At 57.1% G+C, this 12,017-nt stretch overlaps 1 protein-coding gene across 1 annotated transcript; it reads right to left on the reverse strand.

The window, feature by feature from the left end:
- Positions 1-6,901: 6,901 nt before the first annotated feature.
- On the reverse strand, positions 6,902-11,221 carry GDF7 (growth differentiation factor 7). Its single transcript, XM_025261511.2, has 2 exons — positions 10,764-11,221; positions 6,902-8,099 (listed from the first exon to the last, which is right to left on the reverse strand). Exons 1-2 carry the CDS (start codon positions 11,155-11,157, stop codon positions 7,141-7,143), a joined length of 1,353 nt encoding a protein of 450 aa, XP_025117296.1. The 5' UTR covers positions 11,158-11,221; the 3' UTR covers positions 6,902-7,140.
- Positions 11,222-12,017: the final 796 nt, after the last annotated feature.

Genomic DNA, 12,017 nt, shown 5'->3' on the forward strand with positions numbered 1-12,017 from the left:
GCAGAAGCCTTCACAGTGAGAAAAGCTGCTGCTTCATATATTTTAAAAAAAAGAAGAAGAAAGAAAATGCTTTCCAAACTTTTCAGAATCTCCTATTTTCATCTATTGAAGGCAAGTAAAAAAATCATTACAGAAATCTTGCTAACAGAAATCATTAACTTTCCATGTGGGGTGAAATACTTGCAGCTAAAAGACCTGAAGTGACTCGAAGATGATTCTTCCTCATAAAAAACATAAAAGTTCTTCGTGCTACAGCATAAAGTGAAATGCCAAAAAACAAAATGAAACCATTACTCTAAAGATGCTCTCCAGGTGGAGAAAGACAGAGACGTTCCCCCTTTCCAGAGCCTCCGTTCCTGGCTTGGAACTTGAGTACTTCCCAGCCAGAAAACACATTTTATCACGATCTTGCTTTCTCCCTGAACTGTATCATCACCTTCGAAACAGAGTACTACATGGCTGACTTTGCTCTGACTCTCACAGGTCCTGACCCGGAAATATAAGTTGCAAAGAAAATAAGCCCTGCTAATGGGTGCAGCCTTCCTCAAGCCAGCCTGCCCCCCTCAAGCCAAGTTCCTGCTGCCCTGAGCCGCGGGGACACGTGCACCTTTTTCCGCCCTTGGCAGCCTTCGGTCACTCAGAGATAAACATGCAGACAAGGAAGGGCCTCTGACACACCTTGTCACTGCTTTTCAGACTCACTCACCCCCAGAAAAATCTAGGTGAGGGCCGCTCCAGGTTGAGAGGCGTGAGAGAAAACGGGCTCGTCACAAAGAATGTACAACAGGTATGGTTGTGTGTGGCTGCAGCGAACCTCCACCCAGAGATGACTCTTCCCCATCCTGCAGCCCAGGGAGTGGCCTCAAGGGAAGGGCGTGCTTCCGGGGCAGAGATGGGTTTGTATTGACCTCTAACTCAGCAGGACTCCCATAAATAAGCCCCACAGGGTGGGAGTCTTGTCACTGTCCGCCACAAGCACACCTCAGCCCAGGAAGGTCCAGCTGAGGTTCTAGATTCTAGCAGCCAAGTGTCTGAGCGGAGTCGAGGCTGGGAACAGATAAATAATTTGCCCCCGCCTTTGGATGCAGTAACTGCCGGTCAGGTGGAAAAGCACAGAGAAGAAAAGAACCGGCTGCAAAGAAGACCACCACTGGCCCATGCCCACCTGGCCAGATCTCCACACCATCACACTCCTGTTGGCCTACATCTTAAAAGCCAGTGAAAAAGAAACGCAAAAGCAAAAACACCTCGCTGCGTCTGGAAGGTCTTGAACCTCCAGGCCTAAAGGCACCTGGAACTTGCTGTGCAAAGCTTCTTCTTCTTCTTCTAGACAATTTATTTCACATCCCATTACTGACTTAGAAGATTAAAAGCTTCTGCACTGCCCTAAACTAACAGAGGGAAGTTCACCAGGCCAAAAAAGAGTGAAAACTGCTTCATACAGTAAGTAACACGTCAAACTGTCCTACCCACAGGCTCACCTGCCTGCAGAAACACCTCTTGGGAAGGCTCTATGAACACTCCAGCCCTCTTACTCCATAGGGGTGTGTGTGTGAGAGAGAAGCTAGTCCTTTCTTCTGCCAACACAGCACACAGACTAGATACTAGAGGGTACTAGCGGAGGCCAACGGACTGCCACTGGAAGGTCTGTCAAGGCAGAGAAAGCTTACCACCGCCCACTACCTGTGATTCTCTGGGGGTGTATTTGTACTTTTCAACAAGTACAAGCATGACTTGAAATGCAAACTGATTTTGCAATGACCTCACACGCCTTGATTTTACCCTGGGAGGCCCGGGTGGCCCTGCTACAGCTGCTGCCGCAGCCACGAAGCCCCAGCCTCCCAACGCTGCCCGCCGCCAAGCCCCAGGCCCTCTGCACACACAGCAAACAACGTGGAGGCAATTGTGGGGCGGGTGGGAAGAAGCTGAGCTCTGGAAGCACAAATGTTACAAGCAGAGAGCAGCCCTGAATGACGGACCAGAGCCCACGTGGCCAAAATCACCCCCACTGATGGACCAGGCCGACTTCCAACCCTCTCCATGCAGCCACATCCACGTAGCTAGCTGTCTGCAGACTGGGAGTGTGGCCTTCCCAGACAGAACAGGCTTCTCTAACCTAGAGCCTCGGTGGGAGTTAACTGTTTGTGCAGTTAAAACCCTGGGTGCATATTAAAGTCCAGGACAGCACAAAAGGAGGAAGAAACCTGCTGCAATAAAGGGGGCCGCAGGTTCCAGGAGCCAAAGGCTGAGCTGTCTGAAAAGTTAGAAATAACATCTTTTTCTCTCCTCCCTTCTCATGTTCCTTAGTGTTCAACTCTGCTACTGGTGTCCAGAGCTTCAAAAAGAAGAGGAAGCATAGCTTTTATGGCGTCTGCCCCTGGGTCACACCCCCAGTAGCTGGGCCACACACCGGCCCAGCAATGACGTGGCTGAGGGCCAGGTAGGGCCCTGGCGGAGCAGTTCATCCTCAGGTGGGCTTGCCCGCCTTGTCCAGGACTCCACAACAGCCCAGGTCCCTGTCTGGGCTGTAGCAAGGCGCCACCTTTTCTGTCCTCTCCTCCCAGAGGAGTACCCACAGTGTAGGAGCCGCCGCCCAAGACTTGGTCACAGAAAAATCTCAGCCAGGTGTGGCTCTATCCACCCTGGAGCACAGGCAGAATCCAGCGGGGCCGATAGCGCCCCTCAGCTGGGACATGATGTGAGAAAAGCCGTGGCTCTGGTGAGCTGAGCCCGACCTCCAGGACTCTTGACCTACCTTGCCCCGGGAGGATACCAGAGCAACATCCAAGAAGCACCAATGGAGGCCAAGAGTGTAATGAACAGACACACACCCAAACACACACACACACACACACACACACACACACACACACACAAGAAAAAGCTACAGCACCTGTGACAGCCGCTCTGGAGCTGGGTTGGAGGGAACCTTCTCCAGGAAGTCACCTCTGCTCTGCCTTTGAATGACGTGAATGGGCTCTGGGGACGAAGGACAATTCTAAACCACGGGACCCAAGCGCTTCTCATTTTGCTGACGCTCTGAGCAGGGAGGTGAACCACCCATGACTTGCCAGACTTCTCCAGAGATGCCCAGTGGAGTGGCCTTCCTGTGGGCACTTCCATGGTGGGCTCAGCCTCTGCACTACCCACAGCCCTGTGGAGGGGTCCAGCTACTTCCCACCTCACTGCCCTCTATCTTCTGGGGTCACTCAGCCATGACTCTTTCCTCCCCAGTCCAGACCCTTTCTGAGAGCACGATCCAACCTAGGCCCTCTCGGACCCTGCTTTCCAGCACCTAACAGCCCAGCCCACCTGGTGTCCCCCAGAGGTCCTCTGCCCAAGGCCCACTGAGCTGGCCCTGCTTTCTGGACCTGCAGGAAGCTCTGTGTCCCAAGAATCCCCAAGGCCCCCAACAGCATGTTGGTCCAGAGGAGGCTACAGTGCCTTCTGGTCCTCTCATTGGATTCTCTAGAGCCCAAGTTCAAGCAAGAGGAGAGTCGGACTTCGCACGAGCTGCACTTGGAAAGCATTCAGTTTTTTGTCTCTGCTTTAAGGAAAAGGTCAGTCTACAGTCCCTAGTTATTTTCTGCTTTGAGTTTGAATGAGATTGCAAACAGGATAACTGACTTGTAGGGTTTGAGTTACACTGTGATGACATCCACAAGGTAATCAGACTCTCTTGAGCACAAATGGGAGTGAGGTTTCTGCTCCTGCTGACACCTCCTCCGAGAGCTGTGAAGTCCCAGTAGAAGGTTTGACGGGGCAACTCGCCAATCACACTGTCCACCTGTCTTCTCCCTCCCCTGCCATGGCAGCAACAAAACTGGCCAGGACAGGAGGGCGAAGGGGAGCATGTACAGGATGAACGGCGCAGCTCAAGCCTGCTTCTCCAAGCTAAGCTGACAAGGCCTGCCACCCTCTCCAGAGGACCCAGTCCTGCTGCTTGGAAACCCAGAATTCAACTAGGCAAGCACGGCAGCATTGGTGGGCACAGCCACTTGCCAGCGCTGGGGTCACCCTTAATACAGAAGTCTGGCTTCAAGCGGCAGTGACCAGACTGCCTGGGTGTCTGGCAGACCTGGCACCATCCCCGATGGCCCCAGCTGGCCTGCCCTGTGCTCCCCAGGCAGTAATGCCAAACCCTCCTCTCTAGCAAAGAATGGTTTGCAGGATCTCGATTCTCCCCCAGCAATATGGAAAGCTGGGTCTCCTTTGAGAGGAAGAGTTCGGGGACCCCAGGCTAAAGGAGGGCCACCTTCACTCACAGTCCTGACACTCTGTCCATGACTGTCAGCAGCCCGTTCTCCCATCCGTGGGGACCGGAGATTCCAGCTGGCTGATTTGGGCCTGCTCCCCACTGCCTGGAAGACAGACGACAGTACAGGGTACTACTGACCGTGCAGGGAAAACACTTGTGTCCACGTCTTGACAAAGCTATCCTAACCACATCTCCACAGCAAAAATCTGTCTGTCTCCATGTGTGATGGCCCATTTGCTGTCTTTTTTACAAAGCAAAACACATCATCCTCTCTGTTCACCTCCTTTTAACTCTGAGATACAGAGGCCTGAGACGGGACACGGTGGTCCCTGGTGGGTTTGTGCAGCTCCAGACGAAATCTAGGTGGCATTCCTTTTATCCAGTAAACAAAGAACACATTGAGGGCATCAGGGGTCATCGAAGGAACTGTCAGTGACTAAGGACAATGCCCCCCACCATGGGGTGCAGCCTGGACTCAGATGAGGGAGACACCCCACTTCCTCCATCACTTTCATTACATCTTGGTGGAAACAGGTCAACAGGAGGAAACAGAAAATGGACTATTTTTTTTCCCAGTTACAGAAAGCTCAGACTAAATCAAGGCATTTCTTCCCCTCCAATTGTTTCTCCTAGTCATTAACAAAGTATCAAATGTTTGCTTTTGTCCAAAAAGATTAAATATCCTAGAATTTCTTCAAAATAATATTTAGCTATAGTTTTTCAGCTCCCTTTCTAAATCTTCTAATATCATGACTTTTAATACTTTAGTGCCCTTTTAAAAAAAATTCTTCATTGTGACAGGTCTCAGAGTAATCACTATGCAAATACTATTCAAATCATAGTTTAGAAAATGAGAGTGTCACTTCTCTGGCAAAATTTATAGATGTTTGCCCAGTCACTGAAATTGACTGGAAGTGTACTGCAGCAGCCGCTTTGGGATTTTTGTTTTAATGAGAAGAGACTTGCATTTTCTGGTTATGGATAGCTACTTACATAGTCACAGCATATAAATTCACATTATAAATGTGCTTTCTCCTCCTTTGGGGGGATTTTAAAAGATAAAAAGGACTCAGGTGGGGACCCTTAAATAAATGAGTTATATCTAAATCTTTCAAATCTCTCTTTAAGACTGTAATCTCTGAGAATGAAGATTTGTATAAATCGCCCTGGATCTTAGCATCCAAGACAAGAAGAGTAGCAAAGAAGGCCTCTCAGGGACCCTAAAGGAAAAAGCCCAGCACAGCCTTAAGCAGGAGGACCAGGAGGGCTGCAGGGTTTCTCAAGAAAGCCCTCGGAGCCCCAGGCAGGTGGAATCCAACCTGTTTCTTTCCCTTCTCCCAATCATTTACACAGGCCACAGAGGGCCCCCAGGCAGAAATGAACCAAATAAAACAATGAAGGCTAGCATGTTCTGCCTCCCTTTTACAGGGACAGACAATCCTACTATCAGCAAGACTTCTTGGGGCAAAACAGAGAGACCAGGGATAGTCTTCCACTTCTGACCCCCACACCATGGTCCTTCTGAAGGGACCACAGCAGCGAAACTGCAGATGCCCCTCCACGGAGCAAGGAGGGGAGGGACCGACCTTCCTCCTGCCCTGAACCACTGGGCTGTGGGGAGCTGAAATCTCACAAAAGCACTTTTGTGTGGCTTCACTTCCCGTTACTATCACACTGCCAAAAACTACAGCAACAACACAGTGAAAGCGTGCAAAAGCCGACACAGACTTGATAGCTAAGCACAAGCACATGTGGGCCACTCCGAGGGTGCCATTTGGAGGGGGCTGTGCCTACCTGGCAGACAAGCCCCAGTCCTCCATCCTTGGCAGGAACCTGCCCACCCCACCCACCTCGGTGCCTCTTTCCAACCCTAGAAGCCTCCTCCCAGCTCCTTAGAAAAACCTCCTGACAGGTCTTTAGGGAAAGTTATAGCAACCCCCTTTCCCAATCCCCAGACATTGCACCAGCTTCCTCCTGCGTCCCCCCAAGGCCCTAGGACCACCTTGGTCCACCCAGCTTAGGAGCTGCAGGACCTGGAAGACACCACTCTATCCCATGACAAGTTAGATCAGACCCGCAGTTAAAAGCCTATCCCCCATCTCACCTATCCCCTCCTAAACTGTTTTTTCCACTTTCTAGATAATTCCCAATTGGAATTGATTAAAAAAAAAAAAAAAAAGTGGTGCTGACCTTTGCAGAGATCTGGGAAGCTCCACAATGCAGTCTTTCCGACAAACTCCCCTTTCAAAACTGGGAAATGTTAGACTTTTGGAAGTTAAAGGAAAAAGATGAGGCCTTTTGCAGCGGTTCCTCTCCAGAGTTAATGACGCGGATGCAACGCAAACTTTCAGAAAGGGCATTACTGTCTGCCCCAGGAGCAACACCGGGAACTCTGCCCCCTCCCTCCCAGCCAGCTGTGCCCCACACTTGGCCAGAAACAAAAAGGGAGTGAAATGAGACTTATTCGAGTATCCCGTTAGTTCCCCCCACTCTGAAGACCCCAATTCCCTAACCCGATTCTACTCGATTTAGTGCCAGTTACTGTCACGGCAACGCAGCAACCCCCTACTCTCCCCAAAAGGGGGCAGTGGGCGCAGAAATAGATATCTATTTGCAAAATACACATGACCTGTGACATTCGGTAGCGTCAGATCCTCTCTTCCCAAGGCCTTCAGATGCGTCCACCGTGCACGTGCGCACGAGTGAGGAGTGTGCGGCTGTGCGTGCTGGTATGTGAACGTGCGCGCTCCCTCCTCCATGAGGTGGCCGGGCCAGACTCGGACGCGCACCCCAGCGAGGCGACAGGCTCGGCCCCAAGCTGCTTTTCAGCGGGGAGTCCCTGGGTGGCGCGGCTGCCCCCGCCCTGGCCCGCGGCCCGCATGCTACCTGCAGCCGCACGCCTCCACCACCATGTCCTCGTACTGCTTGTAGACCACGTTGTTGGCGGCGTCAATGTAGAGGATGCTGATCGGGCTGAGGCGCGCGGGCACGCAGCAGGAGGCTGGAGCCGCATCCGGGGCCATGGAGTTCAGCAGCGTCTGAATGATGGCGTGGTTGGTGGGCTCAAGGTGCGAGCGCAGCGGGAAGTCGCACACGCCCTCGCAGTGGTATGCCTCGTAGTCCAGGGGCGCGATGATCCAGTCGTCCCAGCCCAGCTCCTTGAAGTCCACGTGCAAAGGCTTGCGGCTACAGCGGCTCCGGCCCCTGCGCCCGTGGCCCCGGCCCGCGCCCCCGCCGCTGCCCTGAGCTGCCCGCGCCCCGGCCAACGCCGTCCGCCGCCGCCTGCGACCGCCGATGACCGCGGTCGGCGAGCCCACGCCGGGTCCGGAATCGGGCCGCGACTCCACGGCAAGCGCGGCCCCGAGCGCGCGCGCCTGGGAGCGGATCTCTCGGAACAGGCTCTCCTTCCTCTGCGTGCGGGAAGAGACCACCAGCAGCGCGCGTTCCTCCGCCGCCGCGCCGCCGCCGCCCCGTAAACCGAAGCCCAGCGGCCGCAGTGCCAGCGGGACCCGCGCCGAACCCACCACTCCGCGCAGCGAGAGGCAGAACGCGCGGCTGGTGCGCGGTTCCCGGCGGTGGCGCCGTAAGGCGTCTGCCACGTCGAACACCTCCCAGCGCGCGGCGTCCAGGAACTCGGCGGCTCGGGAGTGCAGCAGGCGCGGGGCACGCGCTGCGCTGGGGCACGTGGACAGCAGCAGCAACGGGGGACTCGCGCTGCCGGGGCCCCGCGCCCCGGACTCGCGGCGCAGCACGCGCAGCTCCGCGCCCAACACCTCGTCTGCGTCGGGAAGGCTGGACACGTCGAACAGGAAGTTCAGGCCGGTCTCGGCTGCCGATTCGTCTGCAGGGGATGGGCAGAGACAGATAAAGAACGGCAGTGAGAGCGAAGCGTGCACCCCGTAACTGCAAACAGTCCCAACTTCCCTGGATGTGGGAGCAAGGCTCGCTGGGGCCGGCGCCCACTCGCACATCTCGGCTCCAGTCCGAAAGCCGTCAGCCTGGCCCAAAAGAGAGGGAGCCGTCGCTCAGATTATCTGGATGTGAGCTTTATTTCGAGCTAAATGATGTCCGACAACCCAACCAACGTAGCGCGCCTCGTCGGCACCCGAGACCCAAGCCTTACGGCTCCTACAGTTCGGCTGCCTGCCCCAGAGCCATGGGTTTTCGAAGACTAAGGCGGAGGCCAGACTTTCGGCCGGTGGCAGAAAAAGAGGCCTGGTGGGCGCATCAGAAGTCGTGCACCTCTTAAAGACCTGGAGGCCAGGCCAGGCACGGTCCGGGGACTGCTCGTTATGGCCCTCCTTATCCGCCAGGAGAGTCTCAGAGTCTCGGTTGGGCGAAAACCGAAAGTTCTTGTCCCCTGAAACCTGCTTCTGCGGCTTCTCTTCCCTAGCCCTGCCTGGACATTCCAGCCGGACACGATCTCCCGTGCAGGCTGGACCTCCAAGATTCGTCCGGAAGGGGCACGTGTCCGCAGAGCTGCAGACACCCTTTCCCGCATCCAGCCTCCTCGCTCTGCCGGAGGGGAACTGAGGCCCAAATAGGGGCCGGCTCAGCCCCTGGTCACAATGGGAACTCCAGGCTCAAGCTTCTCCCAGTGTTTCCGCCACCTCCGACGGATGGGAAAGGCGGCATGGAGCGCAAGCCACTTTCTGGGAAGGGCTTAAAGCGGCCGGGACGCCTTGCTGCAGGGAAGGCAGAGGACCGACTGGCCTCCCCGCCAGGGCCCGCTGGTCCCCTCGCAGACCTAGCCTTTCCCTCCGTTAGGACTCAACTCGGCCTCTGGGATTTTACTTCTCGTCGTAGACACTTTTTTCCTTTGGGGGCTCAGAAAGGAAGAAAACAGCTGAAAATTCCACCAAGAAGCAGATAAGGAGTTCCCTTTGAAGAAGGTCATATGGTTTCGTTTTGCCCCAAACGCGAAGAGACTGTGCAGACTCCCCCCACTGTTGGAGCGTTGCTCACCAACCACTGGACGCCAAGCCATTGACTCCCCGGGACCGAAGTGTGGGTGTGCTGCCCCGGCCTCTTGAGCCCTCAGGCAGCCCTGCTCTGAGTGGAGGCTCAGGGCAGAAGGCAAGCAGGAGAGGCGCTGGGCCAAGTGCTCCTTCAGTCTCCCCATGCTTTCTCCCCAGGGCTTTGGGAGCGGCAGCACTCTCTCTGAGCTTCCCCTGCAAGCCTCTCCCTGGTTTGAGATTCTGCCGATGCATCCTCTCCGAAATTTCCTGGGATTTAGCTTAGGCTGAGGCCACTGCAGGCCTAACTGGATCTAAGGAAGAGCATCTGGTGCCTCTACAAGCTCAGGGCCATACACATCTCACCTCTCCCACAGCTGGGAGACCCCCTCCCTCCCCAGGGTCTGCACACCAGGATTCAGGCTCCCTAGAAGTACCCTAGCATCCCATCCAGGGGGCACCCCAGGCTCTCAGAGAATGCTTGAAAATTTCCACCAAACTTTAGGGCCATTTGGGCCCAGACTGTCCCTACATTCCAAATAAAGCGGCCTGTGTAGACCCTGTGTGCATGCTGGAGGGAATGAGAAACCTGATTACTGCACCCCCTCTGCCTGCCTTCCCAGGCTAGTGGTGGGCATACGGAACCCCCAGTGGCTCCCAGGCAGGGCCTGGGTGGCAGCAGCACTTACTTCCCAGCCCTATTGCCTTTCTTTCCCTCCTGCCTTCCAGGCTGGGTCTCTGGCTGGATAGAATTAAGGCCGAAATTACTTGCATTTCCGCCTGAAATTAGTTAAATTTTCCCTATCTGTCTGCTCTAATGGCTTCAATAGAGATTAATAAAATCCAGATGACACTCCCCAACCACCACTGCCTCACCCAAGTCCTACCTTTGGAGGGCTCAGGGTGGAGCAAGGTGGGGTGCTTGGTCTCAGAGAGGCCTGTATTCCTGCAGGTTCGCGGGCCCTCCTCTCCTCTCTGCATAACGTCCTCGCCTCTCCCTCTACCTCCCCAAGGATCCAGCCCCAGGCAGGAACCCGCCTCCACCCAGATCAGCCTGCTGAGAAGGGCCCTCCTCGCACCTGGTGATGCCACCAGCCTCTCCGGAGCCCTGTACTTTAGTCTGATGCCCGCTCTGTCCCGCGTTCCCCTCTGTTTCCCCGAGTTTGTACGGCCCTCCCCGCAAGATTGGGAGCTGCAGAGCAATCAAGCAGCCAACGCCGCCACCACTGCTCAATCCCTCTGGGCCGAATCCCCTCCTTGCTTCTCCGGATCTCCAACTTAGCCTGCCTCCTCGAAGGGACCCGCGGGGCTGGCAGGGCCAGGGCACCCCGGGCAGAGAACGGGCATAGCCCTCTGGGGCCGCGGGCCCCCGCCAGCTGCCGCGGCTCTAACCAGAGTCCTGGCGCTGCGAGGTCGGGTTCGTGGGCCTCGGAGAACTTTCTAACACCTGAGCCTGGGATGTGCGGGTACCGAGGTCCCCCCACGCCACACCGAGGGGAATGGTGCTGGGGCGCAAGACAGGATGGACGGGCGCGGTAACGGCAGAGTACCTGGGATCGCCTGGTCCGCGAAGCCGGTGACTGTGTCCGCGCGGCCGTGGCGGCCAGATCCCGAGGTGGAGGCGGCGACTGGCCCGGCCGGAGTCCTCCCGGCCAGGCTCCTGTAAAGCGACATCATGAACTGGTGCGGCACCACCGAGCCGTTCCTGAAGCCGGAGCCCGTGGCGCGGCGCGCACCGCGGGGCCCGGGAGACGCGGCGGCCAGGGCAGCGGAGGTGCCCTCAGCCGCGGCGAGGGTTGTCCCGCTGCCGCCGCCGCCGCCCCCCGGACTCTCGGCCGGCCCTGCCCCCGCCGCCCGCAGCACGGCGGCCGCTTCTAGCCCGTCGCGGGGGCGGCAGGCGCTCAGCAGCCAGAGGCACAGCGCGGCAGCCGCGCTCAGGTCCATGGGCTCCGAGGGCCAGGCGGGCGGGCGGCGCGGGCTCCGTGGCTTCGGGAAGTCCCCCGGCGCCTTTTGAACATAATGTTTAATAATGGGGGAAGTGTGCGCTGCAAGCTGCGCACCCCCCTCCTCTCCCACCCCACCCCACCCCACCCCCGTCCAACGCCCAGAGCAGCGCCCCCTGCTGAACGCTCGAGCCTCAGCGCCGCGCCCCCCTACTCCGGCCTAAAGGCGAGCCCCGGGCCGGAGCCTCCTCGTCCCACCCGAGCTCTTCGTCCCAACTCTTTCCAGGCGAGTGTCGCCGACCCGAGGCTCCCGCCACCCACCTGGGCCCCGCCTCGCTTCCCCGGGGCCAGGCGACCACCCCCCCTCCGCCCACGCTGCGCCCGGGGCCAGATGCGCCCTCGGGAGTCAGAGGCTCCGAGGCCTCGTGCGTACCCGCCCAGCTCCTTCCCCACTCCCCTGCGGAGAACCACCCGCCCCCTCCCCGCTCCTATTCCGCCCGAGACGCTGGAGGTGGGGCGGCTGAGGGGCTCGCCCCGCCGGTCAGTGCCACGATTCCGTGGCCAGGGCGCACAAAGAGGCCACGAGGGCGCACAGAGGCCACAGAGCGCGTGGGGTGGCCGCCAAAGTGCATTTTTGCTCATGGGTCCCGCGGGTCCCCACCCTGGCACAGCCTTCAAAGATCGGAGCGGGAGGCGGGAGCAGGAAAGAGGACCGGTAGGGAAGAGAGGGTTAGGGGCCTGAAAGGACTGGCCGGAAAGACAGCTGGACGAGGACCGACGGTCGAACCAGCAAAGGTAGGGGTGCGGAACGCGCGCTTAGACGGGCGCCAGGATCTTAAAGGAGTTCAGAAACTACGAAGG

Source organism: Bubalus bubalis, chromosome 12 (genome assembly GCF_019923935.1).
Source record: "Bubalus bubalis isolate 160015118507 breed Murrah chromosome 12, NDDB_SH_1, whole genome shotgun sequence".
NCBI lineage: Eukaryota > Metazoa > Chordata > Mammalia > Artiodactyla > Bovidae > Bubalus > Bubalus bubalis.